The sequence below is a fragment of the Seriola aureovittata genome, chromosome 12 (assembly GCF_021018895.1).
Source record: "Seriola aureovittata isolate HTS-2021-v1 ecotype China chromosome 12, ASM2101889v1, whole genome shotgun sequence".
Lineage (NCBI taxonomy): Eukaryota > Metazoa > Chordata > Actinopteri > Carangiformes > Carangidae > Seriola > Seriola aureovittata.
This window is the reverse complement of record NC_079375.1, coordinates 17084675-17101219: the sequence shown is the minus strand read 5'-3', so window position 1 is coordinate 17101219 and position 16545 is coordinate 17084675. Positions and strand designations below refer to the sequence as shown.

The following is a 16545-nucleotide window of genomic DNA, read 5'->3' as shown; positions in this document are numbered from 1 at the left end:
ATTCCTTGAGCCCAAGGTGATTTTATGGCTTGTTTTGTCTGGAACTCAAGCCAAAAAAAAAAAAAAATCAGTTAACTATTTCATAAGACAAGGAAAATCCTCACATTTAGGAAGCCGGAGGAAAGGAATAATCGAGTGATTAATCGGTTTTCAGAATAATTGCCTTTTATTTTTCTTAAATCAATTAATTGTTTGAGCTCCAATTGGGTGCAGTTGGGAGTTTGGGGGGTGGGGGGTCATAAAGGCAGTATGTGACCAGCTTAAATAAATGTATTTTGTCTCTGTTTATGAACAGTATTCATACTTTTTCTTTTACTGAAACATCCTGTGGAAGAACTGGTGTGCCTACCCCTGGGAATATCCATTGTAAATGAAGGATATCAATGGTATTAGATTACTTGATGAAATTGAGAAGACTGAATAATAAAACCTAAAAACTCATTGTTGTCAGTGCTGGTTGACAGTCTTCTCGTCCCTTCACTGTGTGTGGAGAAAAAAAAACTTTGATTTGACGCAGTAACGTATGGGCTGTCAGTGCTAGTTGGGGGGGAGGTAAACAAGATGGCGACAACCTGAGTGGCAAGAGTAACACGAAGAGTCAGAAAATTTAGCTGATATCTACCAGAAATAACTGAAATATTGACTTCATCACGGACCGCGACACAAAGGGGAAATAAAAACCTGCAACGGAAACGGGGTTCATGTGGATCTAGGTGAGACTCGGTATCAGGAGTTAGGTTGACGAGCTAGCTAGCAATTTACATTGGAATCTGAGCGGCTTGCTAGCCAACGCAACTCCGGTTAGCTTGCGTTAGCAGGATGGATTTATCTGCCGGTCTTAGGGGCTGGTTTGAATGTTAAAGCTAAAAGTGGTTTTGCTGCTGGGTGAGCCTGATGCAGTACAGTCACGGACTAATGTTAGTCACTGAGATTTCCTTTGCTATACCGGTAAATGGGGTAAAGTTGGCTAACGCTAATCTTAACGCCAGGCAAAGTTGGCTAGCTAGCGCTGCATATCTACTGTTAGCTACAGTTGTGTGACGACGTTTGGGTTATGCTCAGTCGTTCACCGTCGGTCATCATCTACATTAAATTAGTTAACGCTGTTTAAAAGAAGACTTCCAAGCTAAAACCTGCAATGCACGCTGAGGGTGTTTATATCGAGGAGCCACAAAGTGAGAGTTTATGTTTGCGAGCTAGTTCATTCAAGCAGACGCGCTATGTTAGCTTACTAGCTAGCTAACAACTAACACTTGAAAATGTTTATTTCAACTGAACAATTCATTTGTCAATCGTAACTCACATGCAAAATATGTATCTAAAATACGTATCTAAATAAATTATGATATATCGATGTCTCATGTGAACCTCACAGCAGAAAGGATACCCAGTAAGGTTAACCGGTTGATGTTGATGTCTGGATAAATTGTTTACCAAAGAGGGCTAACTTAGTTTATAAGCGAACGAAGGCCATGTGTGTATTTCCATCAATGTTTAAATGACTCTCGTTTTCAGCCACCAGGCACTAGGAACCATAGTGGTATGGAGGACACCTGAGGACGGTTGGACACATTGGATGGCTCAGTCGACCTCCAGGAGCCGGGCTGATACTAGAGATTGACTGATCCTGCTGCATTCGTTTGGCTGTAGATCTGTGCTTGGATCTAGTCCAGCTGTGCACACTTATGTGTCCCGAGAAAAACAATGCTATGCAGCATGGAGCTTCGACAGAACTTCTGTGTTGCATGGCCTTGAAGCAGGACTGGTTGTCTCTGCCTACAGCTGTATGGTATTAAATTTATATAAAGGTGATCTAAAGTTAAGTGGAGAAGACTAACATTTTAGAACCACATTTTTTCTCATATCTGTTCAACTGCACTTGTCACTCACGTAGTACATAATGCACAGTATAAAGCACTAGCTCAGCACGGGACCCAACAGGTTCTTCACATCTGTCTGCACCTCTGAGTAAAAAGAGCCCTAATGTTTACAAATTGGGATTGATCCCCCACCTCCTCCCTCAACTCTCAGGCGCGATTACTCTCTCTCCCATGTTCAGTGTTTTGTAATTTGTCTGTATTCCATCTTGTGGAATTAAAATACTCGGCTCAGAACTGAAAGGTTACACCAGTGGATTACGCTCCAGCAGCAATCATAGCTATTTGCAAAAAAAATTTGCACAGGAGATTTAAGCTGTGGCCACTGAACTGTCAGTCATGAGTACCGGGGAGCTGCATCATCTTGACTATCTAAATGAAAATGAACTGATGGAGATGGATACTTTCATTCACCGCATTGACTCTACAGAGGTGATCTACCAGCCACGGAGGAAGAGGGCAAAGCTGATAGGAAAGTACTTGATGGGGGATCTGCTGGGGGAGGGATCTTATGGCAAAGTGAAAGAGATGCTGGACTCAGAGACACTTTGTCGCAGGGCTGTCAAGATACTGAAGAAGAAGAAGCTGAGGAGGATCCCTAATGGAGAAGCCAATGTGAAAAAGTGAGTTATTTCTCTTTTTGGGGGAGATGGGGTTGTCAACCTGCTTTGTTTGACACCATATCTCCCTCTTTTCTCTGCACCTGATAGTTAAAGTCATAACATTAGTGTCACTGGTGACTCTGCATGCCAAGATGCTGGGTCTTCTCACTGTAATGCTTGATCATAATATGAGTTAATTCATTTGACTCGCCCCGCTGAAAATTTAATGAATCTTACACGAGTCAACAGGGTTTCTTAAGACTGTCACAGTGAGAATGGCCCTTCATTTCTGTCCCACTCTATTACACATCACTCCATTGCCTTGCCTTGGACAACTTCTCTATCTCGTAAGCATCAGTATTGATGATAACTGCTTGGATGTTTGTTGTCCCCTTTCTTATCCTTTCAAGTCTGTTGCATGTCTGATCAGCATCACTGTTGGGTTTGGTCTGAAGTGTTTTGTTTTGCACCTGTATCCACACCCAACAGTGATGGGGAAATTGCACTCTGAAACACATCCAAATAACACACCCCAAATACACTTCTGCATCACTGCATGATTTCAACCACTGGAGGCCACAACAAAAAATTTCTGATATATCTGACAGAACAAATGAAGAAAAGTTTAAGTGCATGCCAATGTTCATGACCTGGACAGCTGTCAACACTCAGTGCATCAGCCACATTTCAGTGGGTACTCAAAAAATGTTCACGCTCGATAGCTAGCCATATGAGTAAGAAAATTAATTTGACAATGTGCAAAACATGTTTCTGCGTTTACACGCAGGCAACATGTAGAGCTGTGCCATCATTTAAACATAAGACAGTTGTAATCTGACGAAGCAGAACAGCAATAAATCATATCTCTACCAGAGTTAAAATGTCCTTAGTAGAGGATGCAATGGAGACATATACCTCTGCTGCATGAAGTAAGTTTACGTACACTTCATTAACTGGGTCATTGTCAGTTTTTTTTTTTTTGCACTAGCCCAGTTTTGTAAATGTCACATACATGAAAAAAAAACTTGGTTGCTTTAAGTGATGTGAAGGAGAATTAAGAGAAACCTGGTTAACACAGCTCTCTCAGTTGTCTCTATAACTTGGTTTAGTCTTTGCACATAACTTTAGTCAGGACAACTCAACATTATCAGATTACCTTCTAAAGTCTATAATTTATACACTAAAAACTGTGATGTTTTTTCAGTGTGTCTAAAGAAAATGTATTAGTGTATTTCTCTATTGATTATTTTTCCCTCCATAAACATTCAGTTGTGTAGAATACAGCAAAGAGATCAAACCTTCTTCTTAACTACATGGGAAGTAGTATACACCAATAACCTTCTGTTGTCTAATTAGATATTTAAATTAGATTAAAGTTATTATTAGAATAAAGTTATTGGACTAAATTTCTATCAGCAGTGTAGGACTTGGAAGTTATTAGTGATGTTTTTGATTTGTATTTCTGTATCTTCCTGTCTCCCTCCTCTCTGTCTTAATGCCTCTGTGGTTTGGCTGTGATTTCTAATGTATTCAAACTTTCTCCCGCACCCTCCGTTTCCTGATGAGTATCAGAAGTTTTAATCACACAGGAGTTTATTAAATATTACTCCAGCCTTTCGCTGCGGGCCTGTGCTAATTATAGAGGAAGCTTTAGAAAACTGTCAAAATGAGTTCACACAGGGAGAAAGAAGAGCTGCAAGATGGCGTGTGTTTTAGGCCGCAGTCAAAACAGCAGCCAAAGAACAATGACAAGTCTGCGGAGATAGCTCAGTAAAGCGTTTTGTTGGGGTCCTAGTTCCTTGTATTTATCAGATATCCAGATTAACTTTACCAGTAAGTCTACCCCAAAATATTGTTTACCATTTGAAGTTAAATTGATCATACAGTACAATTTGATACTTGACATCGGGGAGGACATTTTTGGAAGACAAAAAGCTGGAAAGTGGGGAGATGGGCAAAGATCAGGCCTAATAATAAAATAGTTGTCCAATTAGATACAAAATAAACCTACATGTATTCACATAAGACCAATAAACCCAAGACAGACAACTTTGAGTAACAAATGCCATGTCTCCTGTGCTTGGTACTGAAAGCAGCATATCAGCTGTTCAACAGCAGCAGCTGTAGCTCTCCGTCAGTGTCTGTGCTCTGCACTCAAAGTGTCCTCGTGTGGAAAATGAAAACAAAATGAACTTGAAGCCTAAAATGACACTTTAGGTAGCTTACAGTGTGTGCCATGCAAGCTGTTATGGTGGTGTAAAGTATTGCATTGATGAATACTGAAGTGTAGATGTTCCTTTAGATAAGCAACTGAAAAATGTGGTGGAAACACATTCTGTGTAGACAGGGTGTGAAAGAGTGAGAGGCGATGTTAACATTTAAGCAACATTGGCTGGTCTGCTTTCACAGGACTAATGTTGGAAGTTAAGAATAACCTACACCACAAAAAAGCTAATATATAAGGTGTAGCTATATGTTGAATAATCTTTCATTTTTACCAATTCTGTTTAGCTTAGTAAAAAGAGTAAAAGAAATATGTTTCCTCATGAAACCACTGTTGGAAATTGACCAACTTCTTATACTTCCTATAAAAGTATCCATCTCACTTGGATGTGTTTCCATCTAATGCAATGTTGAATTACAGTGGACAAAGCTATACATTTTCATCAGCTAAAATGCTCTATTAATGCCAAAGTGAAAACAAATCAATCCGAATTGATCACCAATCAAAACCACGCAATAATTGGCTGCTTCAGCCTCTTTACAATAACAAACTCAAATCATTAATGGTGCAGCCCACTTTTGCCTGGAGATGTATGTGATCAGTGTGTTCTAGGTTAAATAAACCAAAAAATCCAACTACATCATGAAGACCAAAGGATATGTCAAGTATATCTGTAATGCTGTTATGTAAGGAGAATGAGAGAAAAACATTTCCAAGATTCAATGTCTCAGTAAGGGCTGACATAAAGGAAGAGAAGGAGGCCACTTAGAGGCGTGTGACGGCCCTGAACAGGGCTGCAGGGTTCCACGGCTCAGATGGTAGACACTGTGTGCAACAACTGTTAACATGGTTGAACAAAAACTCACAAGACAGCTTGGTTAGTGTTTGCTGGAAGTGAGGTAGAGGATAAAATGAAAATGATGAAATGGAGAGAAATTCTGGAGAAAAACCTATTGCTTTTTGCAAGAAAACCTTGACTAGGGAGAACAGCCCAAACATAAAGCCAAAGCTTCTCATGAGTTATTAAAGCAACTGTGTTAATTTCCTAGAGTGGACAAACCTGAGTAAAATCCTAAATATGTGGCTGAGCTTAAAAATGTTGAGTCACTGCCCTTGTATTACTTGACTTGGGTTGAACAGTTTTCCAAAGAGGAATGGTGAAAAACTGCTGTGTCCAGATTTCCAAGGCTGATACAGATCTATCAACGTAGACTCAAGGCCATCTTTACTAACTTCTCACTTAAAGGAAATTAATACTTTTTCAGGTCGTTATTCTAGGTTTGCTATTTGTAATTATATTAGAACAAGAGGTACAGGCTGACTTTTTTTTTTTTTTTTTTTCATGTTGACTGGTGTCAGAAATTTGATTTGTTTGTACTATCCTGAAGTTGTCCCAAACTATTTTTAGGCTATGAATGATTTCTGTCTTCCCCCCGGTGACAGGGTGGTTAGTCTGAAAAGAAGAGTGTGAACAGGGCTTTTTTCTATCCTGGCTATACTTATATTTTTAGGACAAAGCTGCAGTGGTAGACTACATGGTTGTGTCACTTTGTTAATAAGACCACAGTAGTGTTCCTTGATGTGTGAAATTGGTTTGCCCTTGTTTCCCTGTCCTTTTTCTTTTTCTACATCTTTCTAACTTGGTGGAGGCCGTATGTTTTCCAGCCTGAGGAAGCTGGATCCTGGAGCCTGTAAAGGCCTGTCTGTGTGTGGATGCCATAGTAGCCCCCAGCCTACTCATTCAACCCCTGTTCAGCATTCCTGTCTGCCAAACACTTCCTGCTTTTACAGGGTTGCCATGGGGACGGGCATGCTCATACTGGCATTGATTGAGTAATGCCACTCCTGTTTCTACGGCAACACTCCAAGAAAGCCATGCCCTTGTTTGGAATGACAGGAGCGCACATGAACACACACACATACACATACAAACACATGCCCTAAACTAGACACAGACTGTGGACCAGCACAGTGTAGATGCAGGTTCTGATCAGCTGTTTATGGTCCCGCTGTGTGCCATTGTAGCTGCCGTATCGCTGAGTGCTGAAATCCTTTCAGCTCTGCCTGTTCAAGGCCTACAGACTGCAAAGTCCATCGGTCCACATTTGAACTCAGAATGCAGATGGACTGCAGCAGTCACTGTGCCTCCGGTGGCAGCGCTGCCTCTCTTTTATGATATGTTTTATGAAAACAAGCAGTGATGCAGATGCAGCATGATTTGCTACATTTCAGACATGTCATCTGCACTTACTGTTCAGCTGAGTGGCAGAGAGGATGTATGGTTTGAATTGAGGCTATTCATTACGTACTACCATTTTTTTTAACCATAGCTCTGTTTTCACGTGTGCAGGAGGCGTGTCTTTTTACCAGTGCAGTGATGCAGCAGTAACTGCTTGCGTGTGTGTCTGTGCAAGTGAGTCAATGACTAGGCCCAGAATATCCATTTGTCAGTAGGAAGGTTGTGTATAAGACAGAGGACTGACAGAGCTCATCGACTGCAGGGGGATGTGGGACAGAGAAGCTCCAAAGTGTTTTTTTTTTTTTTTGTGTGTGTGTCTAAGTAAAAAAGAAGAGGGATAATACCCCAGCACTGTAGGGACCATGGGAACTTTATTTATTTTTGACACGGGTGCACCCCTGTTATAGCTTTGACCTGTTATTGCCTGACACATTAAATCATGTGTTTCCAGGAGGGACGGGGAAACATCTATTCATACAAGAGGATTTTTATCTTCTACAATTCTAAATATATTCAGAGGCCAAAAATGTGTTTCCTGGTTGTCAGCTTTTTACATAAGTAAAACTTTAGTTTCTCCTCACTTAATATGCAATGTTGATGAAACAGTAAAGAGATAACTCTGCTGTGAGTCATTATGTCGGATACAGCTGCGGTAGGCCTGTTAACTAAGAGGAAAATGTAGGGCACGGTCCTCAGGGTCTTAATTCACTGGGTTCTGCATTTATACTCATTTCTTTCTCGACTGAAATATGAAACCAAAAAACTTACAGAGAATAGAGTGTGCAAGAATTCAGTTTTTATTTTTTTTTTTTAAAAAGTTAGGCTGCTAATTTGAAGACTTTACTTGCAGGTTTATGCAATAATGTTGTCAATGCAACAGTGAGACCAATGGTAATATTTCCTCATACTAACTAAGACTTGTGGAAATACAAGTGAAACCACCTATACTTGAGAATTGATTTTTGAATCTTATCACAAAATTCCCATCAGTGACTGTCAGATAAAACCTTCGTATTTCCTGTGTGTGGATGTGGGTAGTATCTCCGGGGAAGTTTGTGGTTTGTACTTTGTGCTCTTCCCATCCAGATCCAAATTCATTAGTGTCCCCACTCACAGCTCTCTGATGAATGTTGAGTCTCCTGGGGGCTTTGCCATGCTGCTGATTTAAACCTCTCCTCCTCGGGTAGCGAAGTTAACTGTCGGGTTATCTGTCTTTATAATGAGACTGGTGTAATTGACTGCAGCAGCACTTCCTCACCAGGCTGTTTTTTGTTGTTGTTGTTTTTGTGGGTTGGCATTTGTTGAAGTTGGGCTGTACTGACAAAATCAAGCAATGTCTATGACACATTACCTCAGTGGATAATAATCTGTGAACAAATCCAAGTTTAGTATCGCAGTAACATTCTTTACTCTCTGAAATGATTTGAGTCGCCATTAAGCCGACAAGCTCATTATAAATATCACTAATGAAACCAGCAATACACTTGTGCCATAATAGTGTTAATGTATTACAACTGGCCTTTAGCCTACACTCACAGCATAAAAAGGCCATGTTAAAGAATGATATAGCACTCCCTCTCATGTCTATTTCCTTACTTAATATTTTCCATGTTTTCTTTTGTACTTTTGTCCATTTACAGGGAGATTCAGCTGCTAAGAAGACTCCAACACAAGAATGTGATTCAGTTGGTGGATGTCCTCTACAATGAAGAGAAGCAGAAAATATATCCACATGCTGTTAAATGAATGGACAAGAGTTTGTTTTTGATAGTTAACAATTAATCATTTCAGATGTTAAATGTTGCTTCTTATAAATGTTATTTTTATAACTAAATATTTCCATTTAGTAGATTACTTAGCGTCATAATTGACTTTATTAAAGGATCTGTTTATTTGGTTTGGCAAATTCCCTTGACTCCTGACTTACGTATATGGTGATGGAGTATTGCGTTTGTGGGATGCAAGAAATGCTGGATAGCGTCCCAGAGAAAAGGTTTCCAGTATTTCAAGCTCACGGGTAAGTCTCTCTTTTTCTCTCGCTCTCTCCCCTCTCTCCCTCTTTCGCTCACTCTCTCTCTGCTATATTTAGTCTGCACCTCTCTGCAGCCTTTGCTCCCAGCCCAAGTTTAGATCCTAGACTGCAGGGCCTCTGCTGTTAAAATAACTGACCATAGATTGTGTGAATGTCTGGTTGCTGCCGGAAAGCCAGTGAAGCTAAAGTACCAAGTGATGACGGCTCATCTAACAACAGTGATAAATTGTTTGATATGCTAATTGTTTTTGTACATCTTTTTGTCCATTGACCCCTCTGTTGTTCTCTTCTTGCAGGTACTTTTGCCAACTCTTAGATGGCCTTGAATATTTGCACAGCCAGGGAATAGTTCACAAAGACATTAAACCAGGGAATCTGCTGCTGACCACAGACGGGGCACTTAAAATCTCCGACCTGGGAGTAGCAGAGGTGAGTTCAGGCGGCAGGATAATGTTTACCATCCAGATTCCTATGAATTGTTAACTACCAGAATTCCTCTTTTTTTTCCATCTCCACACATTCCTGCTAAAATTGGTTTAGGTAGTTTGGAACATGTAAGCGATAGAAAATCTTATACATAAAAGCTTTGATTTTGTTGACACGGCTCGGCTATAAAAACGCAGTCAGAGGAAGAGTAGTCTCGATAGTTATCCTTTACAGCTGTAGTATGTTGAAATTCTTTAGAAACAGTTTCTGTGTTGCTGTATCGTACTTAAAATTAATGTCCACTTAAGTGAATGAGGTTACAAATAATACTGTATTTTATTTCATTTGGAGTGTCAGTGTTTCCTCTGTGGATGAGTGTGAAAGTAGATTCATGATGATCTGTGAGTAAATAGATAGATACACTAACTCAGATTCATACTAATCATATACACTGTGTATTTCAGGCCCTTCACCCATTTGCAGAGGACGACACATGTCGCACCAGTCAAGGCTCTCCGGCTTTCCAGCCTCCAGAGATTGCCAACGGACTGGACACCTTTTCAGGGTTTAAAGTAGACATTTGGTCTGCTGGTGTAACACTGTGAGTTGTCAGCGGTCAGGCTCCAACAAGTCAGAGAATGCTTTACATGCCATAGCACTGTAAAGACTCAGTTACATACCAAGTTGTTTTCATATCAGACAAAGTTGCTTATGTTACACATTTATTGCCAAAGCAAAATGCTCTCACCTGTCCACGTAGTGAAGTGTACCATGAAGCGTATTCATTCATTCATTCATTCATTCATTCATTCATTGTCATGGTCAAAGACACTTAGAAAAACACCTTACCGATTACTAGTCTTTTTTTCTACGTACTTGTCATACATTTGCAGGAGATGAAAAGCCAAACTGCCTAAAAGATTACCGTGAGGATTGACTAGTAGTGATGTATTTAAGCATGTTATAATTTGGTTTTAAAGAACAGCTAAAGATAACACCAGAAAACTGTGTCTGAATTCATATATAAAAGGTTAGATACCAATCGTAACTACTATTAATGTTGTCCCAGTTTCTTCATAGTATTTGTTGACCCCGGCTTCTTTCCATTCAGATACAACATTACAACGAGTCTGTATCCATTTGAGGGGGACAACATCTATAAGCTATTTGAGAACATTGGAAAAGGAGACTACACTATTCCCGAGGAGTGTGGACCCCTTCTGTCGGACCTACTGCGAGGTTTGTCTTGTCCAGAGCTCAATCCTTTTTTCTTTTCTTTTTTTTTTAAAGAGAAATTAAACTTAACTGTTAAGGTGTTGATGTGGTTACATACCTAGACTGTAGGGGCTGATTCATAGTTCACTGGAGAATTAATCCACTGAATGACATGAATTTCTTTAAGTGTGTTTTTTTCTGTATTACAAAATACAGGTTTCTTTAGCACTACAGAAAAGGAGAAAATTCGATGGAAGAAATATCTAGTGAGAGCAAATGACAAGAAAGTCCTTGCCAGTTGCTCTATGATCTTTTCTGTGCGTGTCCAGTAGGTGGTGCCATGACATTGAGAGTCTCTGTGACTTCCTCAGCAGGCAAGGCTTCCTCCAAACTGTAGAAATCCCTCCAGCTGATGACGTAGTTTCCATTGATTTGGAGCCAGCAGCAGAATACTAAACACTTCATAGTGAGGCATTGCTTTTCCTGAGTGGAATGCTGCAATGCTTCTGCCCCTTGTAACAACAAAAAAGAAGAATGAAAAGAGTAAAGAGTCTTTTCTAGTCAAATATATAATCGGCTGTATGGCAGCAAACTAACAGACTGTAAAATCCAAAAAGAATGCTGGGAGGATTATGTTTGTCCAACTAAAGAACCCATTTAACGAAGGCTGAATGCCTAAATAGTATTCGAGCCTATTATCCAGCTTTGCTCACTTTGTCCTTTTATGGTAATGAATCCACTACTCATACCTTAACTCATGTAATTTTACCTCTACATTTGAAATTGCTTGGCATCAAATGGAGGTGTTTTGCTGTCTCTGTCACAGTTAATCGAATGTTTAACTATAAATAGGGGGAAAAAACTGCTATATTCTTTTGCTGTTATAACTGATCGGGCCTCCATTCCCCATTTTGTGTGATCGTGTGACGTCTGTGTGTGATGACGCAGCACCTGAGAGATAGTCAGTCCATAATTACATGGTCTAAAATAAGCTCAGTGCCACAAAAGGTGTCCTTCAGCAGGCGCAGCACTACTATCAGCACTCTGCATGCTGCCCTTCTCTGCCTACTGGGGGACAATTACATTATTAGGTCTGGATAGGCACTACATCACTGCATCCTTATCACACTGACATTCTGCTTTTCCCACAGATTCAGCCCACATTATGATAATTAAGGCACAAAATCTTCATTACATTGGTACAGCTGTTAATGTTACTCATATTGATGTTTCCTTACTGTACCTCATTGACTCTTTAAGCTTCGCAGGATACCTTGAATCACAGTGACGAATGAGATTATTACTCGCATTAATTAATGTTCCTCGAATGAGTTTATCGCCTCTCTGCTGTTAGCCCTCCCCTCACTGCTGTGGCCTCCCTCCAGTTTAGGTTAAACACTCCACAGAAAAAGATGAGAGTGGGGAAATTGTTCAGGATCGTTGTGATTAAATTGACCTTTACGGTGTGTTTTTCAGGAATGCTTGAGTACGACCCTGCGAAGAGGTTTTCCATACAGAACATAAGACAACACAAGTGAGTGCTTCAGTGTATGATATTTGTCATATATAACATGATGGATGGCAGACCACTGAACACTGGAATGATCAAATGTATTAAAATTAATTAAAGGACCTGACCTACAGGAATTTACTAGGAAACATAGTTAAAAGCTGATTTGTTATTTCCATGCCCATCCTCCACCCCTGTCCCTGTCAGCTGGGTGCGTAAGAAACATCCTCCGTCTGAGCTCCCCGTGCCCATCCCTGCCAGCGCAGAGAGCAGGGACCCTTGGCGGAGTATGACGGTGGTGCCCTACCTTGAGGATCTGCACGGCTACACAGAGGAGGACGATGACGAGCTCTATGACGGAGAGGATGAGATCATATACACTCAGGACTTCACAGTGCCAGGTAACTGAGCTCAGGCAATTCTTACAGTTGAATATGTTTGTTTTGTTGTTTTTTTCTAACACTGGTATGATATTAATCAGTAACATTTCTGACTCTGATGTCACTCTTTGAGATATGTTACAGAAAAAAACATTGCTGTGTAGTTTGATGTGCACAAACTGTCACTGCAGTTCTACGTCAGACACTTCCTGAAAATGAAAAATGTTCTTACAAATGTGAACTTACATCAGCTTCAAAATAACCCACACTAAGCTGTGGCCTGTGGATAAAAGCTATACAAGCCATACATGTTCATAGTGCACTTAAATGGGAAGTGAAAAGCAGCAGCAGGAATAGTTTAGTTTCTATTGACGGTGTGGTAACAGTGCCCTCTTATTTCACTCATCACTTCACTCGTAACACTTCCCTCACTGAAGCTTCATCCTCTTGCTTGTCTCCAACTCACTTTTTTAGATGATTGAAAGACCATTGGATTCTTGGTTGTCAGAAATCCAAAGATATACCTGATGTTGCCATTAATATTGTCTTTATAATGTCCAAATTATAATTATGTTTTATATTATAATTATCAGATGCTGTGTTTGGTTTTATATAGGGCCTGGCGTTTACATTTATTTCAGTTCCACATTACAAAAAATTAAACTGCCATTTCTTCACCTTACATAAACTGGAGCACACTGAGGTAAATAAAAGACCCTGGGTTCATTGTGCAGTTCTTAGGTCAGTTTACAAATTATCACAAATGTGTTACTTAATGTAGCATAATAATCAGATTACAATCAATACAATCTCCTTTTTTCAGCCCGACTTTGTGTTCATGTCAGCCAGTTGTCTGTCGGAAAGGTGGGGTTGTTTTGTTTAGTTCAGCCCTCACCAACCAGCAGTGAGTGACACGTTTATCCTGCTAATATCATTTTCAGTAAACACAAGCTGCTGTAGCATTTTGTCACAGTGACTAAAGAATTATTTGGAGTTGTTACTTCTGTACACAGACTTAACAACAACCTGTAAAGCTGCAGTGATCTCATCCACACTTGGTGCAGTTTTTCTGTTAGTATGTTTCATGAATGTAGGTAGATATATCACTGTGTAGGAAGAGGACTGTTCTGAAACCGGCCTACTAAGCTCAGATTGGTTGACTGCTTTGACTGTGAGAATTGCTAAACAAAGCTGTGGGCACCAATTCAGACGTCTGAGAGGCGACGGTTTGTCTTTTTGTCACACTTGAAGCAAACAAATCCTGTTTACTATCATCGTTTTAGAAAATGCTTCAATGTTTCCAGTAGTGTAGTGTGTGTACAAACTTGACCAGAGTGTTGACTGACTTTGGGATGAATAGATAATGACAGCATCTTTATATTTGATTTAATTTGTTCCCCAACTCCTTTTTATCTTTTTTCCCCCAGAATCCAGAGCCTTTATCTGTTGCTAGGCAACAGTCAGCAATAATAAATGCGGTAGTCAGTGTTGGGTATCTAGAAGTGGTGCCCCACATAAAAACCAAATGGAGCTGCAGAATGTGAATGAAGCGATCTATAAATAGTCTGGTTGAAGTGGTTCTGGTGTGGGAGTATGAATGGTTTTTCCAGGGTTCACTCCTACACATGCCGAGCTCTGTTGCTCACAGGATGCTTCATATGAAATAACAGAGTGTATGGTAAATTACATTTAAATTAACAGTTTGACCTGGTTTTTCTCTTTAGCAGTAACTACAGGTCACCTCTTCTAATATTCTCCTCGGTGTTTCAGTTTTTGCAGTGCAGGAACTCATTTAAACTTTTACATGGCCCCAGCTTGACGCGCAGACACACACACACCTCTGCACTTGAAATGAACGGTTCACACTAAGATTAGAGCCTATTTCTCACTCACCGGATTTCCTGCATTTGTTGGTTTCTGTATCTCTCATGGTTATCTGACCTAACATTTTGCTGGTGCTGCTGAGAAATTAGCTTCTTAAAGATCCTCTGTTTAAAAAACGTTCAGTTTTTACAGCAGCAGGTCTGTGGTGATTTCCATCTATGTTATCACCGACATTGTGCACGCCCATGCTTTTACCACACATGCGATCACTGAAGCAGCGGTCACCACTTGTTTCAGCACTTGTGTGGAAGTGTGACGGATTTGTCTTGGGCTCGATGTGTGTGCTTTTAGGACAAGTGGCTGAGGAACACCGGGATCAGGGGAACGCAGACCACAGTCCAGCTGTAGCCAAGCCAGTTTGTGTGAACGGGACAGAGGGGGGTTCTTTGAACAGCAAGGCCAAAGCCGAACGCCGATCCTCCTCCTCATCCAACCCCTCACGCAAAGGAGTCTCGACAGCCAGCAAGATCCGCAAGCTCTCCACCTGCAAACAGCAATGACGCCCTCCCCTTCCTCCCTCGGCAACATCCCACCTGGTGAGTGTGTAGACTGGTAGCAGGAGCTGGTGCTTTTGAAGGACACCTTTTTATACAGTAGGAAGAGGGGAAAAAATTAAGATAAACAGCGAGGGAGAACAGGTGCAGCAGATCCAGATGAAAAGATTGGAGGGATGAAATGAGAATGCGTTAGAACAGACAGATGTAGAGATGAGTATCAGGCAGGAGGAGGAGGAGTGGAAGAGGAAATCAGGGAGGGTAGAGAGAGACTGTGTTGATATTCAGTGAGCAGTGCTCTGACTCACCACCGCTCCCCTGGCAAACACATGGGCGCTTTCCTATACAGTCATGAAAACTAGATCTGGACTGGTCCGGTCTTTTCTGTTCCCTGTGAGGGTCTATCTAGATCGTCGCCTTCCAGGGGTTCATCAGCGGACCTCATTCAGATAAAGAAGTGGGGCAGATATATGTTGCAAGCGTACACACCAATTTAACAGGTTGTCCTCCTCTCTTTCAAGTTACCACCCACAGTTTGCTCTTTAAATCTCTCGCACATACAAACCACTCACGGCATGAGGCTGTTTGTCATGGCTGCAGTGCAGAGGAGATGCTGTGTATTAATTTGTTCAGGCGATGACTCACCCTGGAAGAGATAAAGTGGGCTGTGGGATGTTTGTCTCTCTCTTCCTCGCCCTGTGGATGAGTCTTTCTGTGTTAACAGCACCAGTTAATACTTGCCTTGTAATAATTCTGTCTTACTATTCAGTGTTATCAGAGCATTGTTTGTTTGGTCATGCTATGGAAACTCTAGAGTCCACCAAACGTCTGTTAATGCTCCGTCTCTGTCCCTCTCAGGTGTACCTGTCCCCGTCCTTCTGTGTCTGGAGTCCTCACAGTTGTGAGAGAAACCTGCTGACGTTAATGCCCCCATACCTCCTTGGACCACCGGCCTGCAGAGTCTTTTGAAGATGCGGTGTGAGTGACCGGGAGGAGGAGGACAGCATGAAATGTTCTTTTTGCTCTGAGACTGAGGCACTGGCTGTGAAGATGGTGTTTTTTTTTCTCCCATATTTTGGCTCCTTTCAACTCCTGTCATCTGGTCATCCCCCACCCCCACCCCCATCCTGTCATCCTCTTTTGGAGGGCCAAGTGTTGCATCGGACGTTCCAAACACCATCACCCCTGTACCCCACCCATCCACCCTCTACACCCCACCTTCTGTTTCTTTGACTACCTTTGTTTTTACAGAACCCTAATGGCAGTTTTTAAGACACATTGTGATGTGTAAAAAAATTAAAGAGAAAAAAAAGATAACAAAAGTTATGAATAATTCTATATTTAAATCTATGATGAGAATAATTATGATAGTACTCTACTACCACCAACATAAAAACTGCATGCTGTACAGAGCTGGAAGAAAGGGAAAGTGCTTGGTTTGTGGACAGACTGACACCTTGAGATCCACCATTGACCTGTTGGGGATTTTTGATTTTCATTTAGGTTTTTTTTTCTTTTTCTTTTTCCAATGAATATTTTTTAATTATTATTTATATAAAATGTGTCCCAAACAGGCTGTTTTGTTGAATGATCCTTTCTGTTTAAGTTTGAGTTGAGCATATTTTTATTATGCAACACAACTCAGTGGTTTATTTCCTGTTT

The 16545-nt window shown here is 40.8% G+C and overlaps 1 protein-coding gene across 1 annotated transcript; it reads left to right on the top strand.

The window, feature by feature from the left end:
• The first annotated feature begins 532 nt into the window (after window positions 1-532).
• stk11 (serine/threonine kinase 11) lies at window positions 533-16457 on the top strand. The gene is made up of 11 exons (XM_056390784.1): window positions 533-713; window positions 1516-2500; window positions 8583-8666; window positions 8870-8959; window positions 9271-9403; window positions 9865-10001; window positions 10512-10639; window positions 12092-12149; window positions 12333-12526; window positions 14681-14925; window positions 15742-16457. The coding sequence occupies exons 2-10, from the start codon at window positions 2217-2219 to the stop codon at window positions 14887-14889; spliced, it is 1317 nt and encodes a 438-aa protein (XP_056246759.1). The 5' UTR covers window positions 533-713; window positions 1516-2216; the 3' UTR covers window positions 14890-14925; window positions 15742-16457.
• The last annotated feature ends 88 nt before the right edge of the window (window positions 16458-16545 follow it).